At 43.3% G+C, this 20,841-nt stretch overlaps 1 protein-coding gene across 1 annotated transcript in view; it reads left to right on the top strand.

The window, feature by feature from the left end:
- Positions 1 to 6,917: 6,917 nt before the first annotated feature.
- Positions 6,918 to 20,841, top strand: part of CTDSPL (CTD (carboxy-terminal domain, RNA polymerase II, polypeptide A) small phosphatase-like) — a 40,708-nt gene continuing 26,784 nt past the window's right edge. Inside the window, exons 1-4 of the mRNA XM_011953419.1 lie at positions 6,918 to 6,972; positions 7,792 to 7,884; positions 10,139 to 10,293; positions 19,925 to 19,957. Of these exons, the coding sequence (XP_011808809.1) occupies positions 6,918 to 6,972; positions 7,792 to 7,884; positions 10,139 to 10,293; positions 19,925 to 19,957 (336 nt within the window). The remainder of the gene's footprint in view (positions 6,973 to 7,791; positions 7,885 to 10,138; positions 10,294 to 19,924; positions 19,958 to 20,841) is intronic.

Here is a 20,841-nt window from a genome sequence, read left to right as displayed (position 1 = left end):
GCTTGTGGCTTAACCAACTGCTATGGTTTAGACGTGGTTTGTCCCCACCAAAACTCATATTGGTGTGCAGTTGCCATTGTAGTGGTGTTGGGAGATGGGGCCTAATGGGAGCTGTCTCAGTCCTAGGGGCAGATCTCTCATGAATAGGTAAATGCCATCTGGCCCGAGTGAGTTCTTGCCCTTGTGGGACTGGATTAGTTACCATGAGAGTAGGTTGTTATAAAGCAAGGCTCCTCCTCACATTCGCCCTCCTTTTGTGCATACCCCTTCCACTTTGTGCTTTCCACCATAAGTTGAAGCAGCACGAGACCCTCGCCAGCTGGGCTACCCAATCTTGGACTTCTCAACCTCCAGAATCATGAGCCAAATAAACTTATTTTCTTTATAAATTACCCAGTTTCAAGTATTCTATTACAGCAACGCTAAATGGATTGAGGCACTGAACTAACAGAATTCTTGATGAAGACAGGCCAGAGTAGATCAGACATCACCTGGGAGATGGTAGAGGGTGAGGAACCCAATTAGATATGAAGAGCAGTCAGATATGGAGGATGGGGGATTCTTGCTAAACTGACTTAGCAGGGATCCTGCTAAATTTGGATTTTACAAGGAAGTACGCAGGTGGACCTAGGAGTTCAGGAATCTGACTGAAGTTCGGTCAAGCAAAGAGTCTTGGTCAGTGTTAAGGCAGTTTTTTTCTGAAAATTATATCATGCTGGGTCTTCAGAGATCCGGCCCCTGTACCAGCACATTTATGTTTTGAGAGGCTGGCTCGGCATCATAGGAATGAAAGGCAAGCCTTTGTTTTTTGTAGCTACCAAGTTGTAGTTTCTTCACTTGAGTAGAAACTTGAATGATTAAGGATGGATTCATAGTGAGTAGCAGACATTTCCACCTACATTCCAGCTACTCTGATCTTCGTCCTGAACTCCTTTGATTGTGTAGAGTTGTGTGGGGTGCTGGGAGTTTTAGGTCATATCACAGATAAGGAGAGATGGAAGCTGTGTATGCGTGTGGGTGGATGTGCTCAGGAACGTATGTGAAGCTCTGAATTGGCGCAGACCTCAGAGGTTTGGGTCCTGAAGCCAGGGGTTAAGGATGGTTCCAAAGCCTTCCCACATCTTGAATCTAAACCAGATCAGAATGAAAGAATTATAAAAGGTCACTGGTTTTATGGCATGGGCAGATATCACACTAATTAAGAAATGCTGGCTGTTTGGGGGTCAACATTTCAACTTCTGGATACTGAAGGGAACCAGTTAGGTCAGGAAGTACAAGAGAAATGCACCTTCAGCCTACGATATGAGCTGGATGTGGACCCTGTTGTGCCTCCATCTGTTGGCATAAACATAAACATCTGTTGGGTAGCTCTTTAGACCAGTCTTCTTGGGCCACTGAAGGTCCAAGCCCCACTGTCAGCCTCAGTGGACTTTCCCCTGAACATTTCATGGTTTTTCTTTTTTCTTTTTTTGAAATGGTGTCTTGCTCTGTTGCCCAGGCTGGAGTGCAGTGGCGCGATCTCAGCTCACTGCAACCTCCGCCTCCCGGGTTCAAACGATTCTCCTCCCTCAGCCTCCCAAGTAGCTGGGACTACAGGTGCCTGCCACCATTTCATGTTTTTAATTATAACACTTTATTTCTAACCATATTTAATATGAGATTTTGTAGAAAAGACCTGAGTCCTAAGGTTTGTTTTAGGCCCCATGTGTGTAGCTGCTTTTTGTTTGTTTAGTTTCTATCATCATTACTATTATTATTATACAGAGAAAACTTTACTGGATAGGAGGTAAAGTTTTAAAGAGCTACTTAATGTTCTAACTTTAGACTTCACATAACCTAAAGCAAAATGGATCTGCCTACATGTTTTTTCATAAAGCCAGGCTGTTTTTGTGAGGACCGTTGTCTGGATACAAGCTAAATTCTGCATGTTCACAGTGAGACCCTGCACTGTACCCAAACCAGTCACAGTTTTTTGTTATATTTGAAGCTGCTGGTAGATTTTCTCTCTTACACAAGCATACATGTTTTCACTGTGCGCATACAACAGTCCTGTGGGGTAGGGATGATCGTTCCTGTATTATTGTTGCTATGGAGGTAGGTGAGGTCACACCAGCTAACAAGTGGCAAGGCTGGGACTTGAACCCAAATGTAATTCCAAAGCCTGTGTTCTTTCCATGTAACATGTTTAAAGTCAATTTCTAAATAAAAAATTTCACTCTAGGCTCTTAAATGGCCCACATGTGTAATTTGCAAATATCCTGGATCTTGGCTGCATTGGTCATAATTTAACATTTAAACTTAGTAGTTTTAATTGCAGAGCTAAGACATGACATTCATGGTACAAATCTGATCCCATCACTCCCCTTTTCCATAACATCAAATCCAAATTCATCTCCTTGGCTTGCAAGGCCCTTGCTGTCATTACTCCCATCTCATACTCCTTGCTATTCCTTTGATTTCTTAAATGTTTCATGCTCTCTCTCACACCATGCCTTTTACACATGCTGTTTCCCCACTTCCCTGCTCCTCCCACCACAAAAAAATTAATGAAACTTTCAGCCAGCTTCTTTCAAGAAGCCATTTCTGGACTGGGCACAGTGGCTCATGCCTGTAATCCCAGCACTTTGGAAGGCCAAGGCGGATGGATCACAAGGTCAGGAGTTCGAGACCAGCCTGGCCAATATGGTAAAACCCCATCTCTACTAAAAATACAAAAATTAGCTGGGCATGATGGCGGGCACCTGTAGTCCCAGCTAGTCAGGAGGCTGAGGCAGGAGAATCCCTTGAATGCGGGAGGCAGAGTTTGCGTTGTGCCAAGATCGCACCACTGTACTCCAGCCTGGGTGACAGAGCGAGACTGTGTCTCAAAAAAAAAAAAAAAAAAGTCATTTCTGTACCCCTCCCTACTCACAGTCCCCAGTCTAGGCTATGTGCTCTTCTTTGGGCCCCAGGAGTACCCTGCACTTTCCTATCCTAACAAAACTCACTGTGTACCAGAAGTACATATTCAAACATCTCTCCTGCTAGATGTGGGTTTCGTGAGGTCGGACCCCTGCCTATGTTGTTGGTCAATGTTTCTGTACCACCTAGCATTGGAGCTTACATTTTCAGAGACAATCCTTTCCATTTCAAATCACGTAAACCCAATTATATTGGCTTAGGAGCAAAAGGGAATTTGTTTACTTACATAACTGAAAATTCCAGAAGGGTCTGGTTTTAATAAAACCAAGTTCTCAGACAATGTCGTCAGAAATCTGTCCCTCTTTGTAACCCAGCTTCTTTTTCCTCAGTTTTGACTTCATGCTCAGGTAGGTATTTCTTACCAGGTGCCAAGATGACTACCAGTTGCTCCAGGCTTACATCCTACCATATTAAGAAACCCAGCAAAAGGAGAACATCTTTTCCAATAGGGCTTACATGAATCCTTGCAGAGTCTTTGGCTCAGGGTGGGTCATGTGCCCATCCCTAAGCCAGTCATGTGGCTCAGATTGGCCAGCCCATGATAAAGGACAGAGTACTGATAAGGTGAGAGTGGTTCCCCAGAGGAAAACAGAGGAACTTCTACCAGAAAGAAGAGTAATGGATTCTGGCAGGCAAAAACTGTCAGATGTCCACTATGCTCCCCATCTATAATTGGTGCTTTGAAGATACTGGTTCTTGCTGCTGGGCCAGCACTCTGCTTAGAAGACCAGGGAGGCATTTGGAAGGCTTCCTGTCTTGTCTTTAGAGAGGAAGGCAATTGTCTATATGGGCACTTTAAGCTGCACCATTCATAGACCATCTGTAAGCCTGTTGCTGGCAGATGGGAGGTCCCCAGCCCATGGGAAGGGGCAAGGGAGAAATGTGTATGAGTGAGAAACAAGGTCTTAATTTGCTGGGCTGCAATGACACCAGGACCAGGGGCTTAGGGAGAAGCATTAGCTCTAAGGGCATATCCAGGAAAACAGAGCCACATGTTACCCTGTTCCTCCAGTGGATACACAAGGACCAGTAATAAGGCCCATGCCTTACATCTCCAGCTCTTTACAACCCTCTCCAGGTTTCTGCTTCACCCGAGTTTGCTCAGAGAAATGGAGAAAGTTCAGTCTTAGGATCACCTCGGCTACCTGTATCAAGGATTTCCCTTTACTCTCCCAGTGGGGAATCTGTGCCCATGGCATGTTTGTGTGCTGGGACTGGCTGTGGGCATGCTTGCTTGCTTTTTTTTTTTTTTTAGACGGAGTCTCGCTCTGTTGCCCAGGCTGGAGTGCAGTGGCACGATCTCCGCTCACTGTAAGCTCTGCCTCCAGGGTTCATGCCATTCTCCTGCCTCAGCCTCCCAAGTAGCTGGGACTATAGGCACCCGCCACCACGCCCGGCTAATTTTTTGTATTTTTAGTAGAGACAGGGTTTCACAGTGTTAGCCAGGATGGTCTCCATCTCCTGACCTCGTGATTCACCCGCCTTGGCCTCCCAAAGTGCTGGGATTACAGGTGTGAGCCACCACGCCCAGCCTCTTTTTTTTTTTTAAGACAGAGTCTCGCCCTGTCACCCAGGCTGGTGTGCAGTGGTGTTCTGTCAGCTCACTGCAACTTGTGCCTCAGCCTCCTGAGTAGCTGGAATTACAGGCGCCGGCCACCACACTCCGCTAATTTTTGTATTTTTAGTAGAGACAGGGTTTCGCCATGTTGCCCAGGCTGGTCTCAAACTCCTGACCTCACGTGATCTGCCCGCCTCGGCCTCCCCAAGTGCTGGGACTACAGGAATGAGCCACCGCACCCAGCTGGGCATGTTTTCATTGACAGGGATAAGGAGGAGAAAGAGGGTGGTCCTTCTAAGCAGGCCTGCCCCGGGCTGAGCCTTGGGAAAATGGCAGCATGTAGTAGCCTATAGGGGGACCCAGCAGGGGAGACTGCTGGGTCAGCTAGCCACCTCTGTGGTCCTCCTCGCATGGTCCTCCTCAATGCTCCTTTCTGATGTACAGCTTGAGGCAAGAAGTCCCTGGAACCAGATACAGACCCAGGAGGCAGAATGCTGTGCAGAAGAGAGCTAAACTTCAGCCACAGAGGGAATTAAGTAAGGGGATTAAGGAGGGAGAGTGTATGCTTCCTGCCCTCCACTTGAAAGCATTGTTCTTTTCCTAAGGGAAAACAGCCCCCAGCAGAGCTCACTGGGACACGCAACCCCTCCCTTTTCCTTCCCCATGTCTATGTCTACTTTTTAGAGCAATTGATTAGAATCACTTCCTGAGATTTTTCTAGTTTTGCTTTCTGAATTACAGTTTATGTAACCAAGATCTGTTATAGTGAGTTGTTTCTCCTAGTTGTCAGATATCAGACAAAAAAATGTATGCCCGCAGAATCCAGCCTTTGATCCAGTGTTCCTGGAGAACCCCCCTCATTTATGAAGCAAAAGCTTTTATGAGACTATAATAATAAAAGCTAAAATGTCTAGACCAGGTGTGGTAGCTCACAACTGTAATTCCAGCACTTTGGGAGGCCAAGGCAAGCAGATCACTTGAGCTCAGGAGTTCGAGACCTGCCTGAGCAGCATGACAAGACCCTGTCTCTACTAAAAATAGAAAAATTGGCTGGGTATAGTGGCACATGCCTGTAGTCCCAGCTTCTTAGGAGACTGAGGTGGGAGGATGTCTTGAGCCCTGGAGGTAAAGGTTGCAGTGAGCCAAGATTGTACCACTGTACTCCAGCCTGGGTGACAGAGTGAGACCCTGTCTTTAAAAAACAAGCAAAAATTATGGAGTGCTTGTTCTATGTTAGACACTGTTGCAATAACTCATTTAATTCTCACAACAGACCCATAAGATGGATATTTATTATCCTCATTTTATAGATAAACTGAGGCACAAAGAAATCACACAACTTGCCCAGATCCTGTGCTATTGCTGGTTGAGCCAGATTTTGCACCTAGGCAAGTTGGCATCGGAACCCATACTCCTAACCACCACACATTCTTGTAACTTGATGGGCTTTACCTGTCATGTCAAGACATGTTGAGATGCAAAATCAACAGCAGAAAGACAAGTCAAAAAGCAACTGTAGTGCTCCAGGGACAAAATGATGAGGACCTGAGTCAGGATAGGGCAGGGACAAGGAGTTGCTAAGGACACATTTAAGAATCGATTAGGATGTCAGAACCAACAACTTAATGAGGGAGAAGGACAGATGTCTAGCTTAGGATATTGGTACCCTGAGTGAAGAGGGGAGTGGTGAGCCCCATTTAGATATGCCAAGTCAGAGGCATCCAGAGGAGATGTCCAGCAGACAGGTGGATGAACTGGCCCGGCCCAAAGGCACAACTCGGTCATACACACATTCATTTGGGAGTTTGGTGGCCAAAGAAAAAAACGATCTCCACAGGGAGGTTGGCAAAGGCTTCCTGGGTGAGGTTGGCTTTGAGCCAGGCTCTGAAAAGCAGGATGCTCTGAGAAGTGGGGAAATGGGGGGAGGAGGAGTGGGAGAAGGGATGTCAGTGTGATGAGGAGTCTACCATGGAGGAAGCTAGGGAGTATGGTGGGCAGGTGCTGGGTTTGGATAGGGGAGGTTATCAGGGAAAAGTGACAGAAAGCTTTGGAATGACTTTTGATGACTTCCTCCTCCTAAGTCTGATTTTTTAAAATGAAAATTGTTATGGAATATTTTAAACTGATGTTCATAGTTGCTACTCCCTCCTTTGCTCTTCCAAAGTAATTTCTTAAAACCAGTGTTATGGGGAGATGTATGCATTCAACTATCTTTAATATCCTAAAAGACCTTGTTCTTGGATACCTGGGCCACCAGGAGACCTCTCATGTGTCTTATCAGTGGAAACATGTAAAGGGGGCAAGGGAGGAAAGGTGGTGAGAGGTAAAGTCTTGATCAAAGCAGAGAAACAGCAAGACCCCTTTTGTGTGTACAAGGAGGGTGAGCAGTGGAGCATGGATGCCAGATGAGAAAGCCAGCAGGAGCGTTCTACCGGGCAAAGGACACTTCTTTGGTACCTTCTTTTCACATGGGCCTCCTCTGGTTTTGAGTTTAGTGGATATATTCAGTCTTGTTGATATCATAGACCAGGAGTAGCTGTGGGCCGTGGCAGTAGCCACATTGCTTCTGCAAGGCTGAGAACACTGCTGTTGCCTGGTTTGTCTCACGGGCTTGGAGTGTAGAAGCATAAGAATTAGGCTAAAGGTTGAGAATTAGAAGAAGGATATGGTTTAGAAATAGCACAAAGTTGCCGAAAGAGAGTTTAACAAGACTGTTTACTTCCTCCCCCCCATTATTAGAGCAATACATAATTACCAGAAAACATTTGGAAAATGTGGAAGAAATGTAAACACTTATGGTCCGACAATTAATTACTGTTAACTTTTTGCCATATTTCTTGCAAATGTTTTCTTATTTATAATCTTTTTTAGTTTGCTTTGCTTAGTTATGATCAAATCAGATATACAATAATATATATTAACTTTTTCATCTAATGTTCTAACATCAACATTTGTCCATCAAACTGAATTTTTATTTCGTGTGTCGACCAAAACTCCCTTACCAGTTTATAAGCAAGTCAAGGATCTTCTGGATGATAGCTGGGGGAGAGAAGCAGCAACTGGGGCTGGAAGGCAGTAGGGTCATTAGTCCAGAGCACCCACGTCTGGAGCCCTATTCAGGAAGAAGTGAATGCTGAGGGTGGGTGAGGCCAGTGCTGGTCCTGAGGAAATCCTTCCATTTACCCTTCCCACCTCTCCTGATTTTGAGAGTTCTAGACCAATCCAAGAGTCATTAGAAAATTAGCCACCGAGCCTCCAAGAAGTTCCTGCAGGCCCTAGAACTAACCTTCCTGGAACCTCCCACACCTATGAAAATGAGACCACTTTAACTGCTGCACTCTTTATACAGAGAAGGAAAGACCTGGGTAAGCTGCCTTTCCCTGTCTGGAGGCACAATGGCCTCCCAGGTGCTCGGATAACTAATTTACTGACTCTGTTAGCTGTGTGTACCTTCTGTAGAGTAAGTAAGCGTGTGGTAGAAATTATGAGTAGTGTACTGGTTCCAGGTTTATGATTTTTTTAGTATGTAAGTTCATTTGTTAATTAGTTGGCTAATTAGTTGTGGGGAAGATTCATGTCATCCAAGGATGAAAATAGGACCTGGAAAGGTGCTTTCTGCAGACTGCTCAGTGTCTCTGAGACATGAACAGATAGCTTGTTTACTTGCAGAGGAATGTGCTATCAGCTAGGGAAAAGATTTTTTTTCTTCCCCTAACTAAATTTTCTGAGTGTGTGATAAAAATTAAGACATTCAGAGTAACAATGAAATGGTTTAACGTATCGTTTATATTAAATACAAGTTTATTGCAATGCTTTTCTCTCCCTATTTGGCATCTTCCACCTTCTTAATCTAACCTAAATTGTTTCAAGATTGTATTCAGCATGGCACATGGGGAAATCACACAGTTTGGAAACAGGCCCACTTGGGTTTGAATCTGGCAAAGGAACCGACACAATCCTGCTGTATTTTCTCAATAGTTGTATATTCTCAGCAGTAAGATGGAAGCAGTAACACCTATCTCCTTAGGAGTATGCAAGATGAGGTTTGTGAACTACTGGGACCTACAGCATTGGCCCTTGGTGAACAGTGGTTATTATCTCTTCCCACACTACCACTTAGGAGGCCCACATGCCTGGCAGTCCCAATGGCCTGGTCTGGCCTGACCTGCCCTTGAAATGAGATGCCTGAAATGTGATGGCTGGTGCTCTATGCACGCACCCAAGGATGCTTGAGGAAGATAAAAACAGCCAGCTTTCTCAGAGATTTATGGTTCTGAAGTTCATCTTTAGTAAGTGCTGATCTTAAATTCATACTCACTGGGCCATTTGCCCAAACCCAGGGTAGAAACCATTCATATCTGTGGAGTTGCTGGAAGAATAGCTTTTCAGTCCCTTTTCAGAATTTCCATTTGAATGCACTTAGTTTTGCTGCTGGCAGAAGAGTACCCCCAAAACATTCAGCAAAGGTTTTGTGATCTCTTGGGAGGAAAGGTGTTACACAAATCACTCCTAAGTGCACAAAAAGAGGAATTGTGCCAGAATTGCTTTTTGGGAGAAGAGATAAGCTCCAACAGTTATCATGTGGACTTAAATCATTTCCTGCACTGGCAATTTTCCCATTAACCCTAAGCATGGTCCCTTGCCTGCGGCCTCTTCTCAGAGCACCATTGACCCGCCTAGGCATGGCATGTGGTGGGACAGTCCCGGCTGCATTCCCAGGCAAATACTCCTGCCCCTCGAAGTTGTGAGCCCTCCCCTGAGGGGTGTTTTTCATCTATACTAATTTTCACCTTTTATTCCTGACTTGTGGCAGCTTGTCGTGAGCCTTAGATAAACAGAAAGGATGTGTCACTCCCTCCAGTGTCTTAGTTCAGGACAGGCCAGGGCACAGTATTGCCCTGGATCTCATGAAGATGGGCTTTGCCCTGGCTGGCCCTACTGGGGCAGGAACACGTGTTCTCCATCCAACATCTCCTGCTGTTTATGTTTTTTAAGTGAAATGGAAGCCTTCAGCCCTAAGCTCTGTGGATCCAGGCCCTCACCAACTTCTGGACAAACTCTTGGCGAGTTTAAGCAGGCAGTTCTTTTGTGCCTTTCCATATCTTATTTCTTAACCCACGAAGTTAAGTCATTTCCATAGTGAGCAGGGAATGTCCAAGAACCTAGATTCAAAGTGATTTTGTATTGGTATCCATAATGGAGAGATGCTTCCCAGAGAGTGTCAAGTCTGATTTGTGCCTGAAAGGATGTTTATTTTGAAGTAGTGCTTGGTGCAGGGTGGGAATACTTCATCTGCTGAGTTCAGGAATGCAGATGGGGACTGACCCTGAGGGTGAGTCAGTTAATAAGCAAGCAGCCCCTGCTGCGCTGAGGTCAAAGGGATCCTGTCCAACCAGAGGGATTGGACTCCATCGACTAGCTGGCTCCTGGGATTCTCACATTGGATTCACAGTTCTTTAGAGTAACTTCCAGGAGCCCCTCATCTTCTCCTCCTGAGCAGGCCCTCAGGGCAGGAATCTGGGGTCTGGTGGGGCAACTGCACACTCAGATTTTTGCATTATATTACAACTATCAGTACATGCTGCAGTTGGCCACAGTGTGCTCTGTTTTTGTTTCCAGCTTCCCAGTGCAACGTCAGCTTAAAGAAGCAGAGGAGCCGCAGCATCCTTAGCTCCTTCTTCTGCTGCTTCCGTGATTACAATGTGGAGGCCCCTCCACCCAACAGCCCCAGTGTGCTTCCGCCACTGGTGGAGGAGAATGGTGGACTTCAGAAGGTCAGTACTGGCGAGGAACTGTGCACTCCATAAAACTGCAGCAGCGGCATATCTGTCCCATTCTTGATGAATATCCTTAATAAGAATATGCAGAGCTGGGCGCGATGGCTCACGCCTGTAATCTCAGCACTTTGGGAGGCTGAGACAGGTAGATTCCCTGAGGTCAGGAGTTCGAGACCAGCCTGGCCAACATAGTGAAACCCCGTCTCTACTAAAAATACAAAAAATTAGCTGGGCTTGGTGGCAGGCACCTGTAATCCCAGCTACTAGGGAGGCTGAGGCAGGAGAATCGCTTGAACCTGAGAGGTGGAGGTTGCAGTGAGCCAACATCGTGCCATTACACTATAGCCTGGGCAACAAGAGCAAAACTATGTCTCAAAAACAAAAAACAAAAAGAAAAGAATATGTGATAGTATGTGTACAGCCATTTACTTAAAGATTTGAAATTACCAAGAAAAGTAACCTTTTTTGATAAAGGATATCTCATTTAGCAACTAAAGATCATATTTGATGGGAGTTACGGGAGTCACTTCACATTTTTATAACATTCTCTCTTGGGAAGTTGAATGCATGAAACAGTTAAACAACCAGTAGCAGACTCACAAATAGATAAAAAGAGAAACAGACATAGAGAAGAGCTAACAATAAAATAATTGAGTTTAACTACCTTGTTTAATAATAGGCATGTTATATATTCGTTTGTATATATCAAATAAAATATGTCAGATTGTCACAATAGGTCAAAAACCAAAATTACCAACATGCTATCTAACAAACGCATCTGAAACAAAGTTACTCAGAACAGTTAAAAGTATAAGGATGAGGCCAGGCATGGTGACTCATGCCTGTAATCCCAGCACTTTGGGAGGCCAAGGCAGGCAGATCACCTGAGGTCAGGAGTTTGAGACCAGCCTGGCCAACATGGCGAAACCCCTTCTCTAGTAAAAATACAAAACTTAGCTGGGTATGGTGGTAGGCACCTGTAATCCCAGCTACTTGGGAGGCTGAGGCTGGAGAATCGCTTGAACCTGGGAGACGGAGATTGCAGTGAGCCAAAATCACGCCACTGTACTCTAGCTGAGTGACAAGAGTGAAACTCCATCCCCCCCCAAAAAAAGTATAAGGAATAAGGATGAGCAAAGAGACCTCATACAAGTATAAATTAAAGAAAATAAGGGTTATAATATTAATCTCAGTCAAAATGGAATTTCAGGGAAAAATCACTGAAAGATTATTCATCATGAAGATAGTTGACATTTGAGGACACAAAAGTCATAAAGCTTTATATTCCAAATAACATGAGCAAAGGACACAAACAGGTAATTCACAAAGTAAGAAATACAGATGGTTCAGTCTTGTTGATATCATAGACCAGGAGTGGCTGTGGGCTGTGACAGTAGCCACATTGCTTCTGCAAGACTGAGAACACTGCTGTTGCCTGATTTGTCTCACAGGCTTGGAGTGTAGAAGCATAGGAATTAGGCTGAAGGTTTTCATATGGTCAAACATATGAAAAAATAAGAATGTTGCACATATAAATACATGAAAAATATTTTACTTGTTTAGTAATCGAAGAAACACAAACTAAATAATGAGATACCGTTTTCCAGCTTTCAACTTATTAAAGATATTTTTAAACACAATATTTGGTTGTAGCATGGAGTGGTAGGAGGGAGGATAGAGAATATAAATAAGTTGCTGCTAACAATGTTACTTTATGACACCTTTCTGGAGGAAAATTTGGCAATATGATCTTAAAGCCTTAAAAATACCCCTATTTGTTGATGCAGGCAGTTACCCTTTATGGACATAATTATGAATGTGCAAAGATTTAACCATGAGGTCCCACCCAGCATAGATCATAATACCAAAAAATTATAAACAACCTAATGTTCAACAATAGGCAGTTGGTTAAAAAAAAAACTATAGAATAACTGTGCAATCAAATAGCCTACAGCCCTTCAAAATGATATGTCGTAAATATTGCTGATATAAAGAAATGGATAGAGTGTCTCTCTTGTTCTCTCACACACATTCACACACAAGCATTTATAAGACTAGAAGGACGTATGCTGAAATATGAAGAGGTTATCTCCTATTGCTCACACTGGTGGAATTATAGCTAGGATTTTCTCCTTCCCTCTATACTTTCCTCAGTTTTCAGAAAATCAGCTTAAATTACTTTTATGATTTAAAAAATTATTTTAAAACCACATATGGATGTATAGAAGGGAATTCTGGGAAGATGACAGCCTGAGCACATGGCTCTGTTAAAATTCCCTCCCAGGATAAACCCAGGTGGGCCTGCTGGTGGAGCCTGGAAAGTGCATTAAGGCCCCCAGTTTTCCTGACACCTTCAGGGTAGAAAGCAGGCACAGGATTTATTCTTTCTGTTACTCAGTAAGAAGCAGGGAACCACCAACAGAGGAAAGTGCTTACATCTCCCTGAGTCCTTGGACAAACACTCGAATGTATAGTCCCATGAGGTCCACTAGCCAGAAGGAGCTGGCGGATCGCCTTAGAAAGGGCTCACACTGCCCACACAATGTGTGTGGTCCTTTGAGGGGCTGCCCTGGTGAGCTGGATTGCTTCCAGTGCTTGTGACTTGGAGGAGCCAGTAGTATAGGGGCTTTCTTCACCTCTGAGGTTTGTTAACTTGGGCTCTGCTGGGCCATGAAAACAGCATTCCTTGCTGGGCCTTGCAGTACTCACTTATTTGCCACTTCCCAGAGAGCCTCATAGACTGACCTGCACAGACACTAAGGGAACCCACAACCTGGTGCAAGCAAAGAAAAATGCAGCCTCCACTGAGAAAGTCCAAGTTGAAAAAACTGTAATGAGACTCCCACTGCGGTAAAACTAATGGAAGAGATGGAAGAGAACTTTAACGGACAACTCAGGAAATGAATTATGAGTACAAAAGTAACATTTGGAATTTAAAAACTCATGATTTCTAAATATAAAAATTTAGTAAATAAACAGAAGGAGAATGGTCACTGCTGGGAACTGAATTCATGTTCTGGAAAGGCAAGTGGAAGAAGAAATATCTTACAATTCGGACCAGAAACACAGAGATGGTAATTGTGAGAGGGGACAGCAGGCATCTAGGAGATGGAACATGCAAATGTTAAGAGTTCCAGAAAGAGAAAAAGTAGTAGAAGAAAATTTTCTTGAGCTAAAAACAAAGCTTGAATCTGTGGATTGAAGGAGCTTACCAAGTCGACAGCAGGATTAGTAGAGGAGCGCATGCCTAGATGTATCTGTTAAAATTCTGAAGTTTAAGGACAAAGAGAAAGTCTTACAAGATACTAGAATAAGTTATTTTCAAGGAAAACAGTTATATTAGTATCAGACTTCTCATCAGCAACACTAAAAGCCAGAAGACTATGAAAAAATATTTATAGGCTACTGAGGGAAAAAAATGGAAACCAAAAATTTTGTATGTGACCAAGATATCATTTATCTGTTGAGACAAAAGTTTCTTAGATATGTAATGATTCAGAGAGGGAACAAAACATAAAAATCTGGGTGAGATTGATACTCAGTTATGATATAATTGTTAAAAATGTTAGAAACAGGCTGGATGCAGTGGCTAATTCCCATAATCCCAGCACTTTGGGAGGCCAAGGTGGGCGGATCACAAGGTCGGGAGATCGAGACCATCCTGGCTAACACAGTGAAACCCCATCTCTACTAAAAAATACAAAAAATTAGCCTGGTCTGGTGGCGGGTGCCTGTAGTCCCAGCTACTCGGGAGGCTGAGGCAGGAGAATGGCATGAACACAGGAGGCGGAGCTTGCAGTGAGCCAAGATTGTGCCACTGCACTGCAGCCTGGGTGACAGAGCGAGACTCAGTCTCAAAAAAAAAAAAAAAAAAAAGGATTAGAAATAAGCTGGGTGCAGTGGCTCATTCCTATAATCCCAGCACTTTGGGAGGCTAAGGCAGAAAGATCACTTCAGCCCAGAAGTTTGAGACCAGCCTGGGCAACATAGGGAAACCCCCATCTCTACAAAATAAATAATAAATAATTAGCTAGATGTGGAGGTGTACACTTGTAGTCCCAGCTACTCTGGAGGCTGAAGTGGGAGGATTGCTTGCACCCAGGAGGTTGAGGCTGCAGTGAGCCATGATCGCACCACTGCCCTCCAGCCTGGGTGACAGCAAGACCCTGTCTCAAAAAACCCCCAGTGTAGAAACAAACATGATTTTTAGGAATAGAACTAATAATAGAACTGTAGCAAGTGGCACAATTAGAAAATAGATCTTTAAAATTCACAGAGGGAGTAAAGGAGAAATAAACAAATTGAACAAGCCATCAAAATTAAGGAAAGGGAAAAAGAACAAATAATAAATAGCAAACATAACATAAAGAATAGGCATAAAACCTAGTTTGATGAACAAGATTCTTCTAACAAAGACCAAGACTACATCAGATTGGTTTGACAAATTCAGCTGTATGATATTTCCAAGAATATGCCTGTCATCAAATAGGAATGATTTTGTCAGTAAGTAAAAGAAAACTGCTGGGCATGGTGGCTAACACCTATAATACCTGCACTTTGGGAAGCCGAGGCAGGAAGATCACTTGAGGCCTGGAGGTTGAGGCTGCAGTGAGCCTTAATCGCTCCATTGTCCTCCAGCCTGGGTGCCAGAGCAAGATACTGTCTTGAAAGAAAGAAAAAAAGAGAGAGGGAATGAAAGGAGAGAGAGAGAGAGAAAGTGTGAAAGAAAGAAAAGAAAAGGAAGAAAGCTGACAAATAATAGCTTAGACAAATAGGGGATTATTTTTCTCACATAAAAAGCCTGGGTCAGGTAGTTACTGGGGTTTAGATTTCTGATGATGCCATCAAGAACATGTTTTTCTGTCTTTCTGCTCCCCTATCCTTTGTGCGTTTGCCTTCATCCTCATGCTTGCTATTTATGATCTCAAAGTCGCAAGCTTTAGATATCCTATCCACATTTAAAGGAAAAAGATAGGAAGGGGTGGCACTGGCCATGTCTGTCCTTTTATGAAAAGTAAATGCTTTCACAGAAAAACCCAGGAGACTTCTGCTTATGTCTTATTGGCCTGACATAGTGCCTGGCAGATTTCTTTTACTTACTGCCAAAATCATTTCTATCTGATGGCAGATATGTTCTTGGAAACAATGTACAGTTGAATTAGTCAAACCAGTTGGGTATAGCCATTTGTCACATGGCTATCCAATAGCAACAGGGGAGGAATTTAGCCCAGCATATTCTTGCTCTCAACAAAATCAGGAGGGAAGAATGACTCATGAGTAGGTACACTAGTCAGTGTGGGTTTGTTTATGCTTCAGTAACAAACTCAAAACCTCAGAGGCTTAAACAATAAATGTCTATTTTTCACTCATGCTACTTCTTTATAATGGGTTGGCTGAGGCTGAGCCTTTTGTTTTGTGGCACTATCCAACAGAAATATAATGTGAGTCGCATGTATAATTTAATTTTTTCCAGTAGCCACATTAATGAAAATATTTTTAAAACAAGTGAAATTAATTTTAATAACATGTTATTTAATCACTATATCCAAAATATTCTCTCGATATGTAATCAATAGAAAAAAATATTAGTGAGACAATTTATATTCTTTTTATCTTACTAATCCTTCAAAATCTGATGTGTATTTTACACTTACAGCACGTCTTAATTTGGACCAGGCACATTTTGTGTGCTCAGTAGCCACATGTGACTAGTAGCTACCGTACTGGACAGTATAACCATCTTATCCTCATTCACATGCCTATACCCCATCTCTTTGCTTCCATGACTGTCACAGCAGGACAAAGGAAATGTGATAAATCACGTTGGCTCTTAAAGTTTTCACTCAGAAAACTCAGAAAAACATGCCTCATTTCTGCTGACATTTTATTGGCTAAAGTAAGTCACATGACTGCATTAAGTTCAAGGGGAATGGAAGTGTAATCCTCCCACATATTCAGAAAGAAAACTGGAATTATTTGGTGGACAGTGCTAATGACAATTACAGTAGGTGACAGTTTCTGACATAACATCTAACATACAGATAAAGAAAGGTGGAAAATAAAGAAATGGGCAAAATATACAAAGCAGATCAAACAGAAAGCAAGAGTGGCAATATTAATATCAGATAAAGCAGAATTCAAATTCAAAAGCATTAAACAGGATAAATAGGGGTACTTTATGACAAATGGTCTAATACATGAACTGTATAGTAGCCCATAAACCTTTATATATAAAATCAACAATGCCACCAAAGAAGAAAACTATACATGATAAAAAGCCATCTTCAAAATATAAACAGCAAACAACACAGAAAAATCAATGGTAGGTTCTAGCTAATGGAATAAGCCAAGAAAATGAGACAATTGGTGTAAACATGGAAAAGATACAAAGTTAGTCTTATTTGCAGATGACATGATTGTTTACATAGAAAACCCAAAAGACTCCACCAAGGTTGGTTCAAATCATAAAAGATTTTGATTTCTCATGTTTATGAGAAATGTGTGTGCTGTTTCTGGATAGAAAGGCTTAAGTTCTTCTGGGACAAAAAATGTCAAAGAAGAACCGAGAAATTTTTAGAAAGAAAATAAGGAAGACAGCTTGGTATCTTTGTAGATGAAATGATATGAGGAAATGGCATGGCAGCCGTGGAAGCTTTCCTGGGGTACTCAGCTGTATCTATCAGGAAATAGAAGCCTTTAAAGGCAGTTCCTCCAGCAGAGCTGAGCTCACTTGGACTCACTGTTCATTCATGAACTTCTATTAACATTTGTCAAGATGGCTTTTTAAAGAATTATGTTAACTTTGAGTTAATTTAGTTAATCCAAAGTGGGGTGATACATTATTTCCATAACACTTGACTAGTCAATCCGGGAGACCAGACACCAGAGAAAGAGCCCTGTCAGAGTGGGAGAGTGAATTCCCAGAGGAGGACCCTCTGCCTCTTGCCCCTAGCTTGCTCAGGACATTCGGAACACAAAGCCCGGGCCTATTAAATGTGGAAGCAGATTCCAGGCCCATTTCTACTGCTGATTCTTTAAGTATCTGTGCCTCTTGGAATTCAGCATGCCAGAGGAAGAGGGAAGGCTATGGACAGAATGGGGCAGATGACCTCTAGGGTTCTATCTACACTGCATATTTACTTTTGCCCTGGAGAAATGAGGATTTGGAGCCTTTGAGTTTCCAGCTGCTTCTGCAGCAGCAGCTTGGGGTAGCAGCCATTGCCACCATCACAGCCACAACCTGGACCTACAGACCAGAAGCCTCCAGAGGCTGGGAGGAGTCAGCACCCCAGTGGCAAAGACCATGGAGGACTTTTAAGGGCAAAGACAGCGTAAAACGGATTGTTGGACACTCACAAATACATGCATACCTCATGCTGTATACACACACATACATACATGTAAGCTTCTAGATCAGCACTTTTGCTTGCTCATAGTGGACATTTTGTCAGGCCTTTCAGATGCTTTGTTGTGATCTCTTGCTTTATGGACGTGCTCATCTCATCAAAAGTGTGTTCTGAAGGTGCACCTGTGTGCAGGGGCTGTCTGCACTCTCCTACTAGAGCCGAGCTTCTCAACTTGGGATAATTTGCCCTCCAGGGAACATGTGGCAATGTCTGAAGACAGATTGTCACTAGAGGGGGAGAGAGCATCTGCTGACATCTGGTGAGTAGAGGCCAAGGATGCTGTTAAACATCCTGCAACAAATAGGACATCCCTCACAACAGAGTTACCCAGCCTAGAATGTCACCAGTGCTGAGGTTGAGAAACCCTACTCTGAAGTGGCCCAGCTGGGTATGGCAGCACATACCTATAGTCCCAGGTACTCAGGAGGCTGAGGCAGAAGGATGTCTTGAGCCAGGAGTTTGAGGCCACAGTGAGCCATGATCACACCACTGCACTCCAACCTCGGTGACAGAGCAAGACCCCGTCTGTAAAGTAAAATAAAATAAAAATAAGGAAACCCAAATAGGCTGTGAATTTCTGGTTAAAATCTCCTCCAACAAATACTATGCAGCCGTGAAAAAGAAGAAGTCATGTAATTTGCAGCAACATGGATGGAGCTAGAGGCCATTAATCTAAGCAAACTAATGCAGGAACAGAAAACCAAATACCGCACATTCTCACTTATAAGTGGGAGCTAAACCCTGAATACTCATGGACAGCAAAGGGAACAACAGACACTGGGGCCTACTTGAGGGTGGAGATTAGGAGGAGGGTGAGGATGAAAAGACTATCTCTTGGGTACAATGCGTATTACCTGGGTGACGAAATAATCTGTGCACTAAACCCCCATTTACCCCATAGGTAAATGACATGCAATTTACCTATATAACAAACCTGCACGTGTACCTCTGAACCTAAAATAAAAGTTTTTTAAAAGTATGTCCTCCACCAAGTATGTCTGTAGGAGCAGTGACCTACCCTTGAGTCCCAGTATTAGGAATAATATTATTTAAAAGCTTCTTAAATGAATTTATCTGTGCAAGTTCTTGAAAACTTTGATTTATTTGATTGCATTGTCTGTTGGAGAGCAGAATAGCTCTGCCTTGAGTGATGTCAGAAGGAAGCTTACAGTCTTTAAGACAAGCCCAAAATCTGAAAAAGGAAGGAACTGTGGAGATCATCTCAAGAGGAAATGATACTTGCTCTTATACTGCAGAGGTGATGACTAGGGGTTAGAGATAATCAAGAAGTTGCTAAATTGTTCTCAGTGTCAAAACAGAGCTCAGAAAGGTGCCAGCCAGCTGCCATTGCCAGCCATCAGGTTTGGCCCCTTCATGTGAGACCTTGTTATCACTGTAACCCTCTTAATAAAAATGGACGCATATTTTCACAAATTCTTCCGTGTACAAGGCATGAAGCAGTGCATCGCCTTATTAGGCCATCAGAAACTGGAAATGCTCAGTGGAAATAAACTTTTTTATTAGCATTTCTTAACAATGCTATAATGAAGTGTTTCCATCAATTAGGTTTGGAATGGCTGGCATTTGGGGCTGAGGAATAATTGAGGCCTTTCCTTGGGGCCTAGGTTTTCTTAACACTCCCTGTGACTACAGGTTGTATTTCCCTTAAAGGAGAAAGCTGTTCCCTTGTCTGTTGCCTGGGAGGGAACTTCTTGTACCTTGCCTTGTCCCCTCTCCCCAGTCTTCCCCTAGAGGAGCTCCTGGAATGACCAGGAGGTCATTGTAATCTGATGAACACGTCTCCCATTCCCTGCATATGATATTGACTTAGTCTTTTTAGGGAAAAACTTGCTTGAAAGAAAAAAACAAACAGTTATTAGAAGGAGTCAAGGATTAAAATAAAGTATGAGTTTTTATTTTTGTTTTTTAATTAAGGATTGAATTCCTGGGAGTAAGGGAGGCACTATTTAAATACACAAAATGGTTGGTGAGCCTCAGGAGCCCAGCCTGGCTTGTTAGCAGAACGAGTGTCTGAGAGACAGAAGGAGCCTCATGCCTTAACTGTGGAAAATTTTCGGATTCCTCCTGTTCATTAAACACCACCAAGGTACAGAGAATGGCAGATCATGCAGCTGCTGTGCTCGAGAGGGCTTTGAAGTTTCTTTTGAGAATATGATCTTCTCTTCAAACCTGACAATGATTTTTTTTTTCTTTTTCCTCAGGGTGACCAGAGGCAGGTCATTCCCATACCAAGTGTATGTATATTTATCTAATTTTATTTATTAAAACGGTCATAAAATCTTGTGGCTTTGGGCCTACTGATATAAAGGATTTTTTTAATGTTATTGCTTATGTTGAGTTTATCATGTGGTGTAAACAGCTCTGTTCTGTTACAAAGAAAACTGAAGCTACATTTTAAACTGTGAGCAGGAAGTTCTCTACAGAGACAGTTTCCTTTCTCAGGAACAGCAAGGCAGCCAGCATCCATTTACCCAATTCTCATTTTCCCTTTCTTTCTGGGAAGGACCTCCAAGCTGAACAAGCTGAGGTTGCTCAGAACCCTCACCCACACCCCACCATCTTAGCCTCAACTCCATAGATTGGCGGGAACATTCTTTTGCCCAGACACAGTTCTTTGCAGCAGGTTCAGTCCCAGTGGAACTGGGCTCACCAAGCCCAGGTCCCAGATGACCGAACCGTTTCTAACTTATCAGTGGTAGTATGGCTGTAGCTCCGAGATCAGAGAAGTCACCCTAACTATATTCTCTGGACTTGCAGGACCCATCCCACAGGCCTGCTGTGCTGCAACTCTGCCCAGCTGGGCACTCCCTGAGGCCACCCTCACTTCTGTTGTCAGCCCTGAAATTTGTTCCACCCCAGCCCAGTCCTGCACCAGCCACCCCTCAGCCATCCGCTGTCCCTTCTCTTCCTCCTGTTCTGCCAGCAGAGCCACCCAGCCTACGGCCAGTCAGCAAGAAGTAAACTGAAGACTGACTCCCAAAAGAAACTTACAGTCGAGATGTCTATATCAAACAAGACCTTTCAAATAGTCTTATGTCCTTAGAGAAGGATTTAGGTTTCAAAATGTGTCTATAAATTAATTTTTTAGTCTGTAAAGATGATCAGATTCAGATTACTT

The sequence above is a fragment of the Colobus angolensis genome, unplaced genomic scaffold (genome assembly GCF_000951035.1).
Source record: "Colobus angolensis palliatus isolate OR3802 unplaced genomic scaffold, Cang.pa_1.0 Scaffold36, whole genome shotgun sequence".
In the NCBI taxonomy this organism is placed as follows: Eukaryota; Metazoa; Chordata; class Mammalia; order Primates; family Cercopithecidae; genus Colobus; species Colobus angolensis.
The sequence above is the reverse complement of the archived record's forward strand: the minus strand, read 5'-3'. Positions and strand labels throughout refer to the sequence as shown.